The sequence below is a fragment of the Sebastes umbrosus genome, chromosome 14 (genome assembly GCF_015220745.1).
Source record: "Sebastes umbrosus isolate fSebUmb1 chromosome 14, fSebUmb1.pri, whole genome shotgun sequence".
Classification (NCBI taxonomy): domain Eukaryota; kingdom Metazoa; phylum Chordata; class Actinopteri; order Perciformes; family Sebastidae; genus Sebastes; species Sebastes umbrosus.
Genome location: NC_051282.1, coordinates 9,909,252 through 9,930,499, shown reverse-complemented (window position 1 = coordinate 9,930,499; position 21,248 = coordinate 9,909,252). Strand labels below are relative to the sequence as shown.

At 41.0% G+C, this 21,248-nt stretch overlaps 1 protein-coding gene across 6 annotated transcripts in view; it reads right to left on the bottom strand.

Moving 5' to 3' along the window:
* rnf216 (ring finger protein 216) overlaps positions 1-20,596 on the bottom strand; it is a 28,718-nt gene extending 8,122 nt beyond the window's left edge. For 2 of the 6 annotated variants that reach the window (XM_037792177.1, XM_037792179.1), the window contains exons 1-13: positions 20,456-20,596; positions 18,317-18,450; positions 15,530-15,660; positions 13,420-14,775; positions 13,188-13,264; positions 11,972-12,080; positions 10,000-10,161; positions 9,781-9,892; positions 8,376-8,527; positions 6,908-6,958; positions 6,145-6,282; positions 5,123-5,271; positions 3,937-4,015 (exon numbers count right to left, since the gene is read on the bottom strand). In XM_037792177.1, the coding sequence (XP_037648105.1) occupies positions 3,937-4,015; positions 5,123-5,271; positions 6,145-6,282; positions 6,908-6,958; positions 8,376-8,527; positions 9,781-9,892; positions 10,000-10,161; positions 11,972-12,080; positions 13,188-13,264; positions 13,420-14,775; positions 15,530-15,660; positions 18,317-18,383 (2,583 nt within the window). In that variant the 5' untranslated portion in view covers positions 18,384-18,450; positions 20,456-20,596. Of the gene's footprint in view, positions 1-3,936; positions 4,016-5,122; positions 5,272-6,144; positions 6,283-6,907; positions 6,959-8,375; positions 8,528-9,780; positions 9,893-9,999; positions 10,162-11,971; positions 12,081-13,187; positions 13,265-13,419; positions 14,776-15,529; positions 15,661-18,316; positions 18,451-20,358 lie in introns of all 6 variants that reach the window. The other 4 variants (XM_037792180.1, XM_037792181.1, XM_037792182.1 and 1 more) reach the window with 4 other exon arrangements.
* Between the last annotated feature and the right edge of the window lie 652 nt (positions 20,597-21,248).

Here is a 21,248-nt window from a genome sequence, read left to right as displayed (position 1 = left end):
CCGTACAAGTTAAATACAAGTGGCTGAAATGTGACAAAGGTCGTAGACACACACACACACACTTCATGATGTATAAATGGCAGCAATGTGGGAAATAGTGCATGTTTAGCAGTTTACTTCAGTCTCTCTACATCCATTCATTCACTCCAGCCATCCTGTTCCAACTTGTCCTCCGTCTCCGTTCACTTCGCTCCCTCGGGTCCATCCCTCCTTTCCTCCCCTCCCACCCCACCCGGCATCACCTTCCTCCATCTTCATTCATACCTTGCCTCTCCTCCTCTGGATCCCTCTCTTTTTCCTATCTCTTCTTTCATGGTGCAGGCTGCAGCAGCCCTTATAAGGCAGTGCAAGCAGCTTGCAGAGCTTCTGATTGGGAGTGGGGGGGGGGCTGCGTCGAGAGTGCATGTGTGCACGGCTGTGTTTTTTTTTTTTTTGTGGGGAGGTGGCTTTTACTGCAATCAAATCTGAATGCAGATGTGATGATGTATGAGAACCCGGCACTCACAGAAAGACTCCGATTCAGCTCTTGTTTGCACTGTGACAGCCTTCCAGCAGCCTACATTTTACATTCCTCTACCTCCATGAAGTAATCATACGCAGGCCGGGAACATGAGCCCGTCCAAATGTCCTCATAACCACATGTGGAAAACATTAGTAGAGGCGGGGGGAAGTGGGACGGGGTGAGGGGAGAGGAGCAGCAGGAGAAAGGAAAAGAGAGGGAGGAGAATCTGGGTCAAACTTGATCTGAACCACATTTGAAATGGAGGAGGGAAGCGTGTCCGACCAGTGAGAAACCAGTACGAGGGGAGTGGAACGTGCAGTCAGCCAATGAGGCGGCGGTGTGGGAGAAGGCGGGTGGGCTTACGGAAGTGTGTCAGTTACATAATGAAGCCCCTCCCTGCTCGTAGACTGAGCGGGCTGTGGGGCCGACTGTACAACTACTGTCTTATGCTGATGGGGACCAGGATAAAAAAGAAATCAAATAAACATAAAAAAGAGAGATGACAATATCTGGGTTTTCGAGGGACTCTCCAGATGACACACACACACACACACACACCACAGCAGCCGCAGTCTCACATCCTGATTCCTACACAAATTAAAGAGGAAGCAAGTAACTTTCTGTAGCACTTCACTTACACTGTTTCCTTCTGAACTCGAAAGTGTTCATGTAATACCGTATCCTAATAGTTGATCTAAATCTACAGCTGTTGACGAATAATATTCAGAAAAGGATCAGAACAAAAGATATCTGGAGCGTGTCTAACTTTTTAGTATCTTTGGGTGTGGGCATGAGTATGTAATGGGATGCAGCTGTGCAGCGACACTGCAGAGCGACCACTATGAACCTCTTGCTCCACCTACTGGTTAATGGACGGAATAGCAGGAGGAAGGATGAGCATCCTTATCTGCACCTAGCTTTTTTGCATTTATACAACCTCAGAGTCTTGTATGATTACATTTAGGGTTAGAGTTAGGCCCTGGTCTGGAATGACAATGTACAACTTATGCAAGAATATTATTGGGACAGCAGAGCCATCTCATAATCCAGTTGTTAGTAGAGAAGCCACTGCAAAACGTCTGTGTCAGCAGATGTAAAATGACACTTTATAGTCTGACCAGAGACAGAAGATCTCTGTGTGCTATCAGACAATTATGTTAATGTGTCATAAAACACTAACAAGCTTAAAGGGGAACACATCAACATCTGTTTTCAGGTCTTGGGGAGTACTTGAGGCTACGCTAGCCGAGTCTGTCAACAGTCGAGTTGCATTGTGGGTTATGTAGGCGCTAGGTTTTGACAAGGAAGAATAGTGTGTGAAATATAAAATGACAGCACCTCTGGTTCTACGTTAATAAACAACAAGAAATGGCCTCCCATAGAGTGCTGCAGGGATGACGTATATTTGTAAGTCAACCAGAAAGTTAGCATCGCCCTGGTTCCCTCGACAAAAACCCAATGGGATTTTTCCAATGAGTTTTGGATTATTGCAAAAAATAAGCGCTGTGGCAAACACACGTTTACGATACGTACACGTTTTCGTTCCGTAAAATAATCTTCACAAATGAACACCACTATTATGATTTTTGTGTGGATGCAATCGTCAGAAATAAAAAGCTAACGTTAGGCTTTAAACAAACTACACCACGGTACCTAGCAACCATACCCAAGTGCTCAGATCATAGCTGCCGTTAATGGGCGTGGCCGGTACCAGTGCTTGGCTCCAGGCTTATTTGGCCAGGCGCTGCACCAGCTGAAGCAGGGTAGGCGTCAAGGCCTATGGAAAGGAGGCTGGGTCATGGGCGGACACGGGTCTTGGGGTATGAGGCATAACGCATGCGCAGTGTAACTGAAGCTGCGGTCGTACGTTGCGATTGGCTCAATTTTGGCGAGGGCAGACCAGATTTTACTGCGCATGTGTTATACCCCCGGAGATATGACGCGTGACCCAGCCTCCCTTCAATATGCCTTGGTAGGCGTCAGGACGTAGGCAGTTAAAAGCTAGGCGTGTCTCTCCGCCACCAGCTTAAACAGTTTCCAGTTAAGTCACTGATCGAGTCATAACAACACAAAGGCAGACGAGACGGCGTGATGACGTTTAGTAGTCTCATTTAGCAACTTATTAGCAACCGCCTTTTTTAAGACACTTTTTTTTTCACTTGGATCTATTGCAAAGGAACTATATTAAGTCACTGGTTCCTCCAGTTGAAACGCAGGTGTAGTTTATGAGTATAAAACAAGGTTGCAATGCAACTAAGAATTATTGTTATTATTGATTAATCTGTTATCTTTTTCAATTGTCAGATTAGTTGTTTTGATCTACAAAAATGTCAGAAAATAGAGAAAAATGCAGATCCCAATTTCTCAGAGCCAAATGTGGTGTTTTCAAACTGATTATTTTGTTTGACTACAAGCTAAAAATACAAAGATATTCAATTTACAGTGATATAAAACAGAGAAAAAATAAGAAAATCTACATTTGAGAAGCTGAAACCAGAAAAATGTTTGACATTTTTGCTTGATAATGGTGATTCATTTCCTGACACTGATCATATCAGCATAATTTAATGTATGGGCTTAATACATGCTTCACATTTGAGCCAATCGTTTTTACTTTACAGACCTCAGATTAGTTCATATATACTGGAGGACTGGTGCCACGGTGCCAAGAGGTGAATAGACACATTTATTATGTAGGGGTGTTGATCACGCTCTCTCCCATTCCGGGAATGTAGTGATAGTCGGAGTGTGTGTGTTTATGTTGAATCAGAAAGAGACTGTGGTTTGTGTGGCAGGAGCGAGTGTGAGACACAAGAACAGAAAGAGACAAAGACGCACCAATAGAAAGAAGGGAGGGTTGTGTTTGTGAAGCTGAGAGTGAGAATATGATTGTGTGTTTGTGTGTGTTTATGCCAAATAATGGAGATTTTAGACTGGAATCCATGTGACAGCCTTGGCAGACACAAAGCGACGCCTCCCCCCCTGCATTCCTCAGACAGAGGGAGGAGGCCCGGAGATAAACAGAGAGGCAGACAGAGGTGGCGACCTCGCCAGATGGAACCGCTTCATCATCTGCAGAAAACGGTTCATTAATCTTTTTGATCTTGACAGACTTGATCTCTGTCTCATGTCCGGGCTGCACTGAGGTGATGTATGCTGAAGTGGACGCCGCACACAGAGCTTTCAGGTTTCACTGTCAGGGTGGACTGAATTATTCACGATGCTGCTCCAATCTCTCTTTAGTACAGTAGGATTTAACTCAGCCATCTGTGATTACATCAGACGATGCATGTATTGTGTAAGAGCTGGAGTGTTAACCTACATAATCCTTTACGGTGACGGACTGTAGAGGAAGAACGGTAGCACTAGAGCAGCCTGGCTTCCCCAGAACCTCACAGTGTTCAATAAACAGAATAACACAGAGTGGGACTGACCTTGCGGCACCGAGGGTTGGGACAGCTAAATAGAGACCGGTCTTTGTCCAACAAGGCTGGGAAATTGCAAAAGGGACACCTGAAAAGGCCAGAGAGGAAGGAGGGTTAAGGAGTGCAATTTATGATATAACTGTACATGAGACACAGAAAACCCAGATAAAAGAATCCCACTGTGAGGAAACAAACACTCTTACAGATCCCCTTTAGACCATGAATTAACATGCATCCATACTGACTAGACTGCAAGTTCAAAATGCATTAAAAGGTCAGAGATGGTCACATTTGTCAAACATTAAAAAGCTAGTGTGAATATGACTCTGATCAAAAAACAGTGACTATGTGAACAAAACTTCCCGACATGGATCCATGAAGATTTGCAAATGAAGTTGGACAAGCAGCTGGAATATTGACGTACCGGTCCGAGTACAAGTGTTTGCTGCCCATCATATGATTAGGGCTGCAACTAATAGGACTGCCCCCTTAGTCGACTTTTATGCTTCTTTCATGCCCGAATGACTTATTTTTAATAAACTTATGAGCACATCTGGTAAACACCAGCTTTAGGGTGGTGCTTTAGTGTGATTCTTTGTGGAGAAACTCAGTTTTTACAGATCTGTCGATTAAATCAACTAATCGATTAGTCGACAAAATTGTATGAGTGTTAGTCGACTGAGAATTTCTTTGATCGAGGACAGCCCTAGCAACTAACAATTACTTCCGTTATCGATTAATCTGCTGATTATTTTCCCGACTTGTCGAATCGTGGTTTAGTCTATAAAATGTTGGAAAATATTGAAAAAGGCCCATCACACGTTCCCAAAGCCCAAGTTGACGTCTCCAAATTAGTTGGAGTTTCATAACAAAGAAGCCAAAGAAAAGCAGCACATGTTCACATTCATCAACTGGGGAATTTGTGCTCGTAAAATGACTTAAACAATTGATTGATTATGAAAATGTTTCCATTTAATTTTGGTTGTTCGACTAATCGATTAATTGACTAATTGTTTCTGTTCAAAAAAGATTGTGTGTTTTTATGCAAATAACCACTATAGATGACAATAAAGTAAAGGAAATCAGAAATCGGCCAAGAAAATTGCAATCGGTGCAAGTGTAATCCAGCTAAATCACATGTCGACAGTTCAGATACAACATACTGTAATACACCCACACACAAACACACACTTACCGCACAAGTTCATCAGCACAGGTGGCAGCGACGGCCTCCTCCGCCTGCCTCTCATAATATTTACACAGTATGTTCTCTGGTAGGACTTTCTCCAACTCACATACTGGATAGGAGCACGGGCAGCCCCCCTCCATGCAGCTCAGCTCCGACTGCAACACGAACGCACACAAAGTCATTACAGACACACAACCACCTTCAGCCACACACCTTCAGTTCCCAGATTATCAGGTACAGAGGTCTAATATGCATATGGAGGAAGACAAAAAAATCTAAAACACCTGATCCAGTACAACAATGTCACAAACTATAGTCCCATAAAGATGAAGCAGCACCAGAGAGGATTTATTACTGAGCTATTTTATTGGATCGCATCAGTGGCTCCCAACCTTTTTCCTTTAGGGACCCCTTTTTCCATCATTGAGTAAACTGATGACAATTTCAGTATTTTCTTCTCCCTGATGTTTGTCCATTGTTCTATCAGCTCTTTGGTTGTTTTAACTGCGTACTTTTCTATTGCAGGACGAAGCTGTTTAGCAGAGAGGGAAGGCTCTGTGAATATAGCTCGTGTTCAGGTCTTCACCGTGCCCTTATATCTAAAATAATAATCCAAAATATAAAAATAACAATTTCATTTAGTTTTCTTCACAGAGATGAATGAAATCCTGAGATATAGGCCAACTGTACCCTTCAAATCAAAAAGGCCTTGCAACCCCATGTCAAGCTTTGGCGACCCCTAGTGGGGGTCGGGACCCCCAGGTTGGGAACCAGTGCAATAGATTAAACAGGCGTACCTAACAAACTGACAAATGGATGAAAAAAAAACACCACTTGTGCTGCTTTTCAACCAGAATTTTACTTTTTAACTACAGTAATCTCATTCATTTGACTGTTGCATCCTTCTTTGTATACCAATTCTCCGACATTGGGTTTTATAGGAGAAGTAATTTATAGTTGCCTGGCAACATTAGCATGTCCTATTCAAATGTGAGAAAAACCACACAGCGTGTGGTGTGTGTCCGTACCTTTCCGGAGCCAAATACTGCCTCCTGAGCGTATTTGACCAGGCACTCTTTACAGAACAGGTGGCCGTCTGAACACTGCGTCATCTTCTCAAACGCAAACTCCCCGTAGCAGCAGCCACACTCAATCAGCTGGCCGTCCTGGAGGAACAATCATACAGAGAGGTATTTTATGCAGCTCTGAGGTTTTTAAAACTTTTCTACATTTTTCAGGGATTGTCTTTTTAGAGTTGATTGATTTCATTCATGGATTATCAGACACATAAACAAAAATCCGAGATGTTAGAAGACAAGTTAGTAGAAGTGTCAAGTGACTCATGGTACAATAAAGGGATTAAGAAGTCATATTAACCTAAAAAGAAACTAGTCTACAACATATTCTACAACTAAATTGCTTATCAGGGATTTGGGAAACTTTAAGAAAACTGATGACATTCAGCTGTTTGACTTTGAGGGATCCGAAGATCCAAAATGACTCTCAGTGTGACAAGAATAATAATATTGTAGTCATCTTAAATATACATTCAGCAGCAACCACGTGACTGACTAGCCAGTACTACCCTTAACAATCTCACCAAAAGCAAAATCAAAAATCAAAGTATGGCCTTTGTTCTTTATACCACACATTGTTATATACTGTAATGGGATAGAATACATATTTTTTGGGAAATTCAATAGAAAAAAAACATTTTTATATAAAATAATGACAGAATATGAGTCATTGTGAAGGTTACATCAGTTTGGTTGAGGTTTGTGAGCTTCCTACCATCTTGTATTCATCTTCATTGACCTGCAGAGCCAGGAGGAAGTCCTCATGCTTGAGAGAGAGAGAGAGAGAGAGAGAGAGAGAGAGAGAGAGAGAGAGAAAGGAGTTTGGTAAACTGGGAGATGTGACATGCATTTTTTCTTTTTTCTTAGCTCTCCTAGAACGAGTGTTTGTGAAGCTAGGAGTGCTACACCTGAAAGCAGCCAAGTCTCAGAGGAAAGTATGTAATGTTTAGCTCTTTGTACAAGCAGTAAGGAAACTTAAAGAGTGTTTACTTGGCAGTGGTATTGAAAGTCATAGTATTATGTTCTCTGATGCCAGAAATGTAGCATATGCTAATTGAGCCGCACTAGAGAATAACTGGTGTATGCAGGTTGCGATTTGCCGGGGCTCTGGTCTATATATCCCTGCCTCAACTGATTTTTACACCTCATGGTGGTTAATGCTGCTTTACCAATAGACCATATAAAATACCTAGAATAAAAATAATTTCAAAACATATCTAAGTAAAGCGCTGCAACGTGAGTCTATAGTGCAAACAATCAGAAATGGATTTTCACATTCGGCGCTCGCGGTTGTGTGACAATAGAGATGATGAGATCCTGAACATTTTGCTGTTCATCTCAGTAAATGGAGGGGTGGCCTCCCTAACCGCCCGAAGATTTGCAGAGATGTGGCTAAAAAAGGGGCGACACACCGCCGATGAACGCTCCACAGGAAAGCACGAAAAGAAGACAGAACTCCATCATCAAAACAGACTGTTTTCTTAGTCTGACAAGAAGGCATATACTGTAGCCTACTTATTGACTTATATGTTGACAGCACATTGTGCTATTACATTTTGTGATTATATTCTAAATATTGACTTTTATAAATCAGTGTATTGGCAGGCCTGGCCCAAGGCAAGAGAGTGAAAATATTGCGCTACTTGATGAATACATTTTTTTAAAAAATGGATTAAAAATATTCCTGCAAATGTTCAAGTTCTGAAATTATTTATTAAAGTTCACAATTATTGTATAAATATGACTAAAACAGCTGCAAGAAATAGCCTAACAAGCTTCCTAGTCTTAATAGGCCCACTGTGGTTTGTGATTAATTTTCATGAATAAAAATGTTTAACCCCCCGCGCCCCGGGTGTATGTATACATTTGTTTTTTTATTATTTGAGTTATTTAATAAGTCATATTATATTCCCCTTCATTTAGAAAGCACCTACACAGAGATAGCTTTGAAAATGCCAGAGGGATCCGTTATAAATCCAATAATCCCTATGGTAATATTTTGCTGATGGGAAAAAAATAATACCGAGAGCAAAATACCATAAACTCACTGCTCAGTAGCATAAAGCAGAATTTACAACTGTATATGCACAACACACTAAAGAAAAAATATGAAGTTGGATAAAGTCTGCAGCCGGGATGAATGTAATACTGTGTGACGAGTGTGTGTGTGTGTGTGTGTGTACCTCTGCCCATTCCTTGGCCTTTTGCTGATAGAAGGAAAGCTCCTTCTGCACGGTGGCCTCCAGACTGCTGTACGTCCTGCAGTAGCGACGGTCATTCTCCAAGAAATACATCCTCTTGTCAAACTTCGCCGAAACTGCTGGACAGAGGGAGCCTAGTGAGTGAGACGCCACGTGGAAAGCAAAAGTAGGTCTAAATCAGCAACCCTCTGAGACCCGCGGGATCGGACTTTACCATCTTTCAGAGGCTGTAGCAGGTTCAGTTTTAGAGCTAGAGTGAAGGTACTGGTATCGTATGAAACTAGAAAACATATTTAGCTCTTTGTACAAGCAGTAAGGAATCTTAAAGGCTGTAAAGTGTTTACTTGGCAGTGGTATTGAAAGTCACAATATTATGTTCTCTGATGCCAGAAATGTTGCATATGCTAATTGAGCAACAGAAGAGTAACCCTTAATAATCCTTAGTAAATTTAAGGAATCCCTGTGATGCTAGCTTGTCGAGAAGAAGGCTGAATAAAGTTCCAAATTTAGGTTAAATTTTGGCTAGGAAAAACTGGCATGGCCATTTTCAAAAGGGTCCCTTAACCTTTGACCTCAAGATATGTGAATGAAAATGGGTATATGCCCATGCAGCTTTTTGCACGCAGTATAAATGTGTTATTTCGCCTATTCTAAAAATGGTGTATTTGAATATTTTTCAACTAAACAGTCTTGGACTTACATAAATTGGGTGTGACTGGAAAGCTGAGACTCTTGTGGATCCAATGAGCCCAACTGTATTCATGTGTGATGATGTTAGTCCCCATAGTAACCATTTCATTGTAGTCAGACCATTTTTGGAAACTTGACCTCACTGTATAAAATGACCTGTGGTGACCTCTAGGATAATCACAGCCTCATGAAACTTTACAGCCACAAACTAGAGACCTAGAGCATTCAGAGGATGGATGGCTTTCCTAGATAGAATGACAATAAGGGTTTTTTTCGAGCAGTTTCCAGAACAGAAGTGCTCGCCATCCAATTGCCAATTCTTGCAGAAATCTCCAAACGTCAAAAGTTTTTGATCCCAAATCACAGCATGGCTTTTTCTATGGTGCTCCTCAAGGTCTTGGTGACTTAATGTGGTATTTTGGAGGGATTTTTGCTTCATTATTAATTAATTCATGTTTATTTCTGATTTATGACTAGAACAGCTTGACACACAGTGCTGAGCTGCATCTCAATTGAATCTTCAGAGACCTGCAGAGTCATTACTGAAGTTTTTGCGAATGAGGCAATTATTAACAAACACTGGCTTGTTTCAAATGCGTGTCTATAGGAACAAAAACACAATGCACACAAGTTACACACACATGCGGTGAGCAGCAGCAGTGTGCACACACAGAGAAAAGTGAAAAAGCTTGTTCACCGTGCTCAAAATGGAAATCCACGTAGCAGCGCTCGGAGGAGGCTCTGCTCCGTCGTCTCTTCCCTGAGGGGTCGCCTGAATCCTGCCACTTCTTCAGAGCTTCACATAAGGCCTGGGAGAGCGGGGGGATAAAGAGACGTTTGTAAAAGAGAGCAAGGAAGTAGAGAAAGGGGAAAGGGTTGAAAGCACTCCTAAGATGTACTATAAGTCCTCGGGTACCTTGCGTGTGATTGCATAGTGTCCCTTCAGAGCATTGAGGGCCCATTTGATGTCCTGACAACTGAGCATCCTGAAATCTGCCATGAGCAAGTCGGCAGCCTGCATCACAGCCTCGGGTCCCACCGTGCCCAGTTTGGCATAGTCAAACAGGTCCTCGGTCACCTGAAAACACCCATAATATATGCATAAACAACACAGTAGCAAGACACTGAGATAGCTGATTCAAAAAGCGGTCATCAAAAGGACAAATGAAAAACTACATTATGTAACTGCGATTTTGACACGTGAGTTTTTTTTTCTGATTGTAGGGTGGGCGGGAGAACGGCTGAGTAGTTGAGTTTCAGGTCAGGAGAGACTGACGGTCTGTTTGTGCACTATTTGCTGTTTTGTGTGAATAAGTCAGAGAGCCTGAGGTGAGACTCTTTCCTGTTCTATGCTTTCATATCTATGTGTGTATACCACTCTGCAAAGTTTGCGTCAGAAAAGAAGATACAGATAAAGTTATGGTTTCTCCTTTCCTCCATAATGTAGAAGGTTTTTTCAGTATATTCTCTCTGCCCAACAACAGTACAGTCATAATCTGATGACAGACACAGAGAAAAGCTCTATTGCAAAATAGGTTTTGTCTGCTCAGCTTAATGAGGAACGATCCATACTTCCTTATTTTTCCAGTTCTTCAGTTTGTATGCACACTGTACATAATGCTTGTTATACTGGTGAGGACGTTAAACACTGACCTAAGATTGGACTTTACAAAATAAAAAAGGACTTGCAACTCGACTTTAACACCAGTGACTTGTGACTTCACTTGGACTTGAGTCTTTTGACTTGAAAATACTTGATACCGCTCCCCTTAAGCCCAAAGATTAAAAAGTGTTTGCATGGAGACGATCGACTGCCCGACAGCTCAGAGATGTTTATTTACTTTTTGAGAGATGCTTTATTGATTTATTTGGGAAGAGGATTTACTTGAGGGAAAATAACTGAACTGAACAAACTCAACAGAGATCCTTTATTTGGGAAGAGGATTTACTCGTGTGGGAAAAAACTGACCTGAACTATCTTCTATCTTTTGTTGTTTATTGCTGAATTCAGAATTTTGTTGAACTCTTTACTCTTTATTGTTGGTGAATATTATTGGGACTTGCATTTGATTATCTTACACTTAATTCCCCAGATCCACTTTGTTTGAACCGATCCAACATTACATTTGGTGAAGAGCGCATTATGACTTGTTTGGACTCAAAACTCAAAGTTTAGGACTTGAGACTTGACTCGGGATTTGCAAAATGATGACTTGGTCCCACCTCTGCCACCACATCCTACCTGAGGTAAACTCAAGTTTAGTGTTTAAACATCAGCCTTTTTACTGAAAACTCGCACTAATCTGTAATGCCTTTTACAGGGTTCATTCTCTTGTGGCTTTAACAGACAGATGATGCGACCCGACCCCGGATAAGCGCTTGAAGATGAGTGAGATGAGATGATGCCTTCAAATGGGGTCGTGTTTACCGTGTTCACGAGAAGAGTCTGTTTGAACGCCCCCCTCTTGTGGTATTCACGACCTCGTAAGTGGAAAGTGTCTGAAAGCTCAGAGTTCACGAGTTGTGACGTGTTTGTTGACGTTGTCAGAAATGGAGGAGGCCATGGAAGTTCATTTTTCGGTGCATAATAAGTGAATATATTGTAATTTTAGTCATATATTGTTGATATCTCCAATAGCCTCATCTTCTTCCTTTGTCATTATGCCTTTGCATTTACTACATTATGTTACCCACTTGCTAGCTTGTTAGCCTCTGTGGCTTCTAGATGCCGACAGTAATGTTAATATTGCCGTTGCTTAGTAGTGGTGTTCTCACGACTTAACCATTTGAACACCAAGCATATTGTTTACACGACTTCCGATGTTGTAAACACAAGCTCACAAGTTTCATTTGAAGGCACCAAGACACACACAAAAACACAGACACACCTCTGTCTGGGTGTCTCCAGACTCCAGTAGGATGCTGGTGGGAGCTGCTGTGGCTGCTGCCGTATCCCCCCTGGGATACTCCGGGTTCTCCAACAGCAGGTTACAGATACTGGAAACACAGCAGAGGGCAGACACACAGTTACAGATATGATGGTCTTTCAATACCTGTCGACCTACACAGAACTAATTCAAAGTATACATATTTGGGACTGTGCACTGTTGCATATGTGGCAATGAAGTGTACCCATAATTCATTTTTCTGTTTTGTGTGAGAAAAAAATAAATAATAATAATTAGGGCTGTCAAAGTTAACGGGATAATAACATGTTAACGCAAATTGGTTTTAACGCCACTAATTTCTTTAACGATCCTTCGGAGGTTGTAGTGTTTTAAAGCTAGTGTGATGATACTGGTATCATATGAAACTAATCAATTTAGGAATCCATTGGTACCAACCATGCCATAGTAGCCTGTCGCAAAGGAGAATAAAAAACACTACAACAAACTTGCGCTAAATTTTGGCGAGGATAAGAGTATTCAATACCTGACAAATTTCCCTTTAAGGTACATTTTGAACAGATAGAAAATGTGTGATTAGTTTGTGATTATTTTTCAAAACTCTCCCATTAGAAAGAAGTATTATTGAGCATTTAAAAACAGGTTATACTGTAGTTCAATGAATCCTTAAAATGAAAAAAGGACAAGACCTTGAAGCTGCATTAAAAGTTAACATAGAAAGTCAGCTACGTCTGAATAAATTAAGGTATAAAAAGATACTTAACTCAACAAGTACAAAGGATACAGCAGCAAATCTAGAAACCGTATCATCTATAAATTTCATGAGAAGTTGCATCACTAATTTCTTTTTATTACACGGCATTGTTGAATACTCGATTCTGATTGGTCAATCACAGCGTTCTACGGTCTGATATTTCTTTACAACAGACCGTTGCTGTGTATAACTCACCGTTGCTATGGGCGCAGTTCTGATGTCGGACCGTTTTTGTGTCAAATTATTGATTTCTGAGTAAGTAGCCGTGTAATAAGCGGGATAATGTACAGCTAGCGGATCATTGTTGTGAAAGAAACCCCTTCAGGGGGATGAAAGACCACCTTCACATCGCCTTGTCAGGGTTTCTTTCATAACAATGACCGGCTTGCTGTATATTATCCTTTACATATGAAGTACTGAGGAAAAAGGGTTGATGCTTCTTACACATTCAAGTCTTTCACATTATTCGTTTGGATCAGTTCTGCTACATAGGCTTCCTGGACATCTGGGAATAGATCCAACTGTAAAGGCAACACAGGGAGATGAACAGGAGGAATGTAGTTGGAACAGAGGAGGTGAGAAGCAAAATTACACCACACTTCAAATCAACTTGATATGAACCAACTGATGAGCTCATGAGGCAGAGAGACATGCAGACCGCTTATGTGATACTCACAACACCAGTGATAAGGGTTCTAATGTGGGGCTGCTGCTCTGCTCTCCCTCGCGGTGCAGAGGGACCCGGCCTTGCATCCTCTATTCGGGGAATGTCCTCTGGTGCAGGAGGGACTGCGACCAGACCGGGGGCCGGATTGGCCCTTTCTGGGTTTGGAGCCAGAAGAAGACGAGCCTCTCCACCGTTGTGGGGGACTGAAGCGGTGGGAGCTTGAGGAGCTTGAGGGTTAGAGTTCACGTTAGGCACCCTGATGTAGAGGCCGCGGGCCGGTGGGACCACGCCAGAGGCACCAGCCTGTGGAGGAGGGTTGGGAACAGCCTCCCCAGGCGCTTGGCTCCCCAGGATGATCCGGTGACCTGCCTCTGGAGGTCCTAGTCTCTCTGGGGCTGCAGCTATTAGCACTGCGGGGGGGATCACCGGCATCACCTGAGGGAGTTGAGGGGCTTGGACTGGAGGCTGGGCGGGGGCCTGGGCCAGGGGCTGTGGTTCAATCTGAACGAGATTGCCCTGCATTCGATGGAGTGACACGGGCTGCAGCTGGTTCTGGGGCCTGACCTGCAGCTGGGTTTGGGTTATGAGAGCAGATGCATGGATGATCGGCCGCTGGGGAAGAACGACTAGTTTCACCTGCTTCACCTGGATGAGGCGGGGCTGTGGGATTGGGGTCCCACTGGGCTGGAGCTGTGTAGATGTACCGGGCTGAGGCTGCGTCCGCGTGTGAGACTGTGACTGTGCAGATGAAGTACTGGCCTGAGGATTGTCTTGTGAATGAGTACTTGTATTAGCCTTTTCTTGAGTCTTTGTAGAAGAACTTGATGCAACCGCACAAGAATTGTGTGTGGCACTAGTAGATGTACTCGCCTGGGGCTCCACCTTCACGTGCGCTGAAGATCCAGCTTTTGGCTGAATGAGTCCAGATGTGCTGGGCTGAAGCTGATGGAGTACTCGTGTAGGTGCACTGGATGTGTTGGCGCTAGCCTTGGCATTTGTGGAGGTAGATGGGGTTTGGGTAGAAACTGCATGGGGTTCCACTTTTATATGTGCTGACGTACCGTTCTGTTGCTGTGAGTCTGTGTTGAGTTTTGGCTGAGACAGTGTGTGTGATGAAGAGCCAGGTTGTGGCTGCGTATGTCCAGAAGTGCTAGGCTGCACTAGGGTCTGTGTCCGTATGGCTGGCCTTACCGCGGAGGAGCTGGCCTTGGCATCTCTGGAGGTAGCAGACGGGGCAGAACCAGGGTCCCCCGTGGGAACCCCAGAAGTTGCGCTACTATAACCTACAACTTGAATTAGGTTGTGCGAGGCCCCGCCCCATTTCGCTGCTGGGCGAATCACGTGTTTGCGTGCAGGAGTTAGCAGCTGCAGGAAAACACAGGAGGCAAAAGAGACGAGTTGATCAATGAATGGAAACAAAGTCGTAACTTTTGTAGCTCATATTATTGACAGCAATTTCTAATAACAGTATAGAGAGGCTAAGTCCCTCCCCTTCCAGTGGACCCCATGGGACCTTATTTCGGAAAAAATATGAATGGTAGTCAACGGTGAGAGGCAAATATTTTTTTCATCCCAATCGAATTACGCCATGAATCACACATATGATGTTTGTCAATTTAAAAGATTATTTTGCAAGTCAAGAAAGACGCAGTTTGTGGTAGGTTTGTCGTAGTATCATTTAGTTTAGTGTGAAACCGCTCAGTGAACTACATCTCCTGCTCGCACAATATATGTCACCAACACTAGCTAGTTAGCTAACTTAGCTGTGTGTTACCTGATGGTTTTTATCCAGCAACTCCTGGTCTTGCAAAATTATCTTTTAAATTGACAAACATCATATGTGTGATTCATGGCGCAATTCAAACGGGATCAAAAAAGTATTTTTGTCTCTTGCGCGTTGATTACCGTACATATTTTTTTCCGAAATAAGGTCCCATGGTGGTCCACCGAAAGGGGCGGGACTTCGCCTCTCTATAACATGACAACTGTACAACAAAATACATGTTTACACTTGTCTAAAAAACTTTACCTTTTTCGTACAAAGTAACTTTTGAGCTTCAAATAACAAGTGTCTTTTACATGCACAATGAAAATGTTAAGAACGGGGTTAATCAGTCACCTCTAATATGCTGACGTCGTCATCATCTGCGTCGTCCGGGACTAAAACAGGGCTGCCGGGTACCAGAGTCACAGGCTCCTCATCCGAGTCATCAGAAATGGTGATGAATTCCCTCTTACGGGAACGGGAGCCTACACAGACACAGCGTAATGAGAATATTACAAATTTGTATAATGTTTGACTATTTATGTCTCTAAGGCCAGAAACATTCTTGTTTAGAGACCGTTTCAACGGAATTGCATCGCTAGGCAACAGCTTGGGTCCATGTTTACTTCCTGTCAGCTTATGTCCACATACACTGCAACAGGAAATAAACTGGGACACATTTGGAATGTTTACATTTACAACTGCGAAATGGTCCATACTGTTTATGTTTATATCTTCGTTATAGTACATTAATCCCTGTGGGGAAACGTTTCCTCTGCATTTGACCCATCCAAACTATTTAGGAGCAGCGGACAGCCACAGAGCAGCACCCAGAGAACTGATCCAGTTCTGAGGCCAGTGTTGAGGCCATGGCAGGATATAGCTTGTATTTCATGAAGTCTTGACGTTTGAACTTGTTTGTTCACTGAACGCACTCATCATTTTAGAAAAACATCCAGCATTAACGGTGGGAAAAGTAAAATAGATTGGAGAAGCATGTAAAGGTACACTGGGCAGCCAAAATTCTTGAATCAATGTAATTTTATTCATTCTTCCAATAGAAATTGTTATATGACTGACCACTGGAGCTTTTCCAACTCTTGAATGGGCATGAAATCCTCAAGTTGAAACATAAGTACAAACAAATAGCAAATGCGTTGAAAAATAATCCGGTCAAAAGGTACAATGTATGTATGTATTATAGCTCAACCGTTAAAGGAGAGTTTGAGAGTTTAAAAATAAAATAAAACAATGATATATTATATTTATATGAATTTTCTTTACACAACCCAAAATATATCTAAATATTTCTTATAATGTTCCATTAAATTAGTTTTTTTTTTTTTATTAAAACCAAGAAATGTACTGGACAGGACACATTAAAGCTGAAAAATAAACTTGTCCCTACTCTCTAGTGACTCTCTTTCAAAACATATCTTTGGCTTTTCTGCGCTTCAATTTCTTGTCATTTATCATCTGACACATACACTGATACAATATATCTGCAATGAGCTAATATCGGACTAGAATTTAGTAGAATTTAAAACTATGGACCTATTTGAAGTCAAACTGAATAAATATGTCATTTTGGAAAACAATTTACATTTATCTTTATACTTGTGATGTAAAACAAAAGTGGGACATTGATGCCAAGCTTTTAGTTATACTTATTTGCATCTATTTTGTTGCATATCAAAGAGCAATGTTGCCTGCCAGTAGGAATCACAACCTTAAAACTATGTCTAGCAGGACTGGTATATACACAACAATGACGGTAAAGACATAAAACTTCAGATCTTTCAAAATAAATTGATCGGATTAAAAGATTAGATAGATTAAAACTCTGTCAGGTTGTAAATGGTGTTGCCCCAAATGATGATTAAACTTCTTCCCACAGGTCAGAGAGGCTCAAGGGCACAACACCAGGTCCAGTGGAGCAAATCTGACGTTGGTAAGAATCAGTAGCCAGATGGGAAAAAGTTCTTTCAGATACTTGGGTGCCCATGACTGGAATAAGGTTCCTAACAGCATTAAACAGACTACGAACCCAGTCATGTTTAAGGCAAAATGGAAACAATGGCTTTCAGATAACGTATCCCTGAAAGGACAGTTGTGTTGGCAGGGTTGTATGTTGCACACACCTCAAATGTGTTGACGACATCGAACTACAACAAGGACCACAATGGAAATAAGTCTTGTGACTTTTTTGTGTTATCTAGGGCTGTGCCGAATACCGTTTCTTGGGCTTCGAAGCTTCAGTGAGAAATATTCAAAGCTATTCGAAGCTTCGGGACAGAGCCGCTGCCGCACTACTGTACACACACGCACTTCTACATATAAAACAGCAATATTAGTCTGAGTATAACTAATAATAATTAATGTTGAATGTGAATAATGTTGTGGGATTATTCCTTATTGCATGGGCTATTCTGGGATTTATACAGTATTATTACATACTTGTATATAAAAAAAACATTAAAAAAAACGAAGCATTCGAATTCTGATTTGTAGGGGTGGGGAAAAAAAGATATATATACAAAACACATATATGGAAATTAGAATGATTTGATTATATTCACCAGAAGTATAAAACTTAACATGTCCCTTAAAAATGTAATAGAAAATACCACTAATTTGTGAGGGAAATGTCTTTATCTTAACATTTTTACTGTATTAATTTAGATATTTTCCTAAGTAAAAATTCCTAGAAGTGTATGATTCAACTTTTTCCCATGGTCTAGTGTTAAAAAGGTGTATCGTTCCAGCCCTACTGATTTGGAGGTTGATTACCATGGCAACGGTCGAAGCTTCGAGCCATTTGAGTCAGCCCTAGTGTTATCCTTGATGTTGTTTTAACTATGCATGTACATTGGTGATGTAACCATGTAAGTGTCTTTTTAAAGTGAATTGTCAACACAAACAAACAAAAGAAAGAAAGAAAAGAATAACAACCAGGTTAGTTATAGTTTGAAATAAGTAAGAAAAATAAGTAAAATAGTAAAACCAGGGCCAATATGACAAGGAAAGCGTATCAGCTCCATTCAAAAACTACAGTGCAAATGGCAGCTTAGTGTGTCAGGATGTCATAAAACTAGGGAAAACTGGTCGCTGATGAAACCGAAATATAAGAATGTGTCTCACCTTGGCTGCGATGGACGTTGAAGCTTGCCAGGTGAATGACATCATCATCACTGCCTCCATCTGCCATTGTGAAACTACACGTACCAGCACCCTGAATCAGCCCACACACAGAGTCACTGCTCCATCGATACCATCTACACACACACACACACACACACACACACACACACAATGTTAAAGTGCTGGTATTCCCCTGGAATTTGAACAGATGATTTACTGTGAAATGTGTGACTTGTCATAGCAATTACCAAACACCAGAAGGGTTGAACTCCACCCTATTTCCATGAATAATCTTATCACACGAGGCTAATAAACAACTTATATGGACTGTCTAATGGCCAGCTCGACTGGCATGTTAGCAGAACAGAACTTAACAAAGTGGAAGCTTGGACAAAAACACAGAAATCTAAAGCATGGGGAGCATGTATCTGTTTTTATGTTTTTTATTTATTTTCACACTCACAATGTTGTTTGGTTACGATTTCCCAGAAGTCTTTATAGATATTTAAATCAACATCCTCCTCACAAATGCTAACCATACACTTCCACGCAACACACACACACTTGTCTTTTTTTTATATATTTAGTGTATTGTTATTGTTGTTATTATATATATCTTGTCCTAATTGTTTATCACTATTTTGTAGTCATATTATTTCTTTATATTAATCTTGTCTCTAGGTGGAGGCTTCAGATAAGCCCAGTGGGTTTGTTTGCCTCTTCCTGCACTGTATATTATTCATTTATGATTTGATATATTTACTGTATTGTTATTATATATATATATATATCTTGTCCTAACTGTTTGTTATCACTATTATGTAGTCATATTAATTCTTTATATTAATATTGTCTCTAGGTGGAGGCTTCAGATAAGCCCAGTGTTTTTTTTGCCTCTTCCTGCACTGTATATTATTCATTTATTATATTTTTTTGTTATGTTGTATAGTCTTAAATTGTGCAAAACAAATAAACAAACAAATAGGGTTATAAGGGGTTAGGATTTGTGTCACCAACTAGAAATAACATTAGCTAGCTCACTGAAAATGATTTAATGTGTTGGCTGATCCCTCAAGACTGTCTAAACATTCACTTGGTCATATGTGCTTGCTAACCCAGCCCTAGTTCCCCTTAGATCTGATCAAAGTTGGCATGAAATCAATGTACATGTTGTTAGACAGCGAGAAGCGGCCAGTGTTGCAATACTAGCTATATGAACTTGCCTTTTATTCATTATGTTGACATTACTCTTAACACTGTAACAGTAGCTTACAGTGTGAGATACTGTAGTTAAGAACAGACATGTCAGAGCAGTAATGGATCATTTGCACGCAACACAAACACACTTGTCTTTTTTGATATATTTAGTGTATTGTTATTGTTGTCTTTATATATATATATATAAATATCTTGTCCTAATTGTTTATCACTATTATGTAGTCATATTATTTCTTTATATTAATCTTGTCTCTAGGTGGAGGCTTCAGATAAGCCTAGTGTTTTTTTTGCCTCTTCCTGCACTGTATATTATTCATTTATTTGTTTGTTATGTTGTATAGTCTTAAATTGTGCAAAACAAATAAACAAACAAGGGGTTAGGATTTGTGTCACCAAGTAGAAATAACACTGGCTAGCTGACTGAAAGTTGATGTAATGTGTTGGCCTATCCCTCAAGACTGTGTTGAATCATTCACTTGGTCATATGTGCTTGCTAACCCAGCCCTACTTCCCCTTAGATCTGATCAAAGTTGGCATGAAATCAATGTACATGTTGTTAGACAGCAGAGGCTAACACAGCGAAGAAGCGGCCAATGTTGCAACACTAGCTATATGAACTTGCGTTTTATTCATTACTTTGACATTACTCTTAACACTGTAACATCAGGTTAAAGTGTGAGATGCTGTAGTTAGAAACAGACATGTCAGAAGAGTAAAGGATCATTTCCTCGCAGACAAACAGAACAAACCACAGCTCACCGCCGAGCTAATGGTAATGTTAGCTCGGCTTGCTAGCTAGCTAGTAGGTTAAGTAGTCAGCTCACTTCTGTCGGGATTTCTCTCCACAGCAGAGCTTCAACACCAACAATGTACAGTCTGATATCTAGGTATGAATAATACATATGCAGGAATGTACAATACCGCAGCTTCGTGTTGTATAACCAATACAAAACGCCTTTTGGAGGACTGGCAATCCGTGAATATCGAAACAAAACTGCCAAAACAAGACCAGTCCAACGCGTCACGCGTACGTACGGCACCAGCCTCTACGTACAGCGGACAGGTGGACTTCTGGGAAATGTAGTCCCTAAGGGTTGGCTCAGGGTACATTGGACATAGAGGATAATTTCTATTTACATGTACAAAACTTAAAGGTCCCATATCGTGCTCATTTTCAGGTTCATACTTGTATTTTGTGTTTCTACTAGAACATGTTTACATGCTTTAATTAAAAAAAAAAATGATTTCCCTCATACTGTCTGCCTGAATATACCTGTATTTACCCTCTGTCTGAAACACTCTGTTTTAGTGCGTTTCAACGGCATTGCCACAGAATTGCAATCCTAGGGTCCATGTTTACTTCCTGTCATCTGATGTAATTCACATACACTCCAACAGGAAATAAAATGGGACACATTTAGAATGTTTACGTTTAAAACCGTGTAATGATCTATATATTGTATATTTGTGACATCACAAAAGGACGGAAATCCAAACGGCTTGTTTCAAACGCAAAATTTCTGAATACGGGCTGTGTGTATTTCTCCGTATATTGAGCGCTTTGATAGTTTAACAGTATTTATATATCACTTAAACCTGCTTTATAATATAAAAGACATGAAAATCTCACTTTTTACAATATGAGACCTTTAAAAGACAAAGAAAAGAACAGTAAAGTGACACTACAAAAATATATTATGGTGTTACTGAAAAA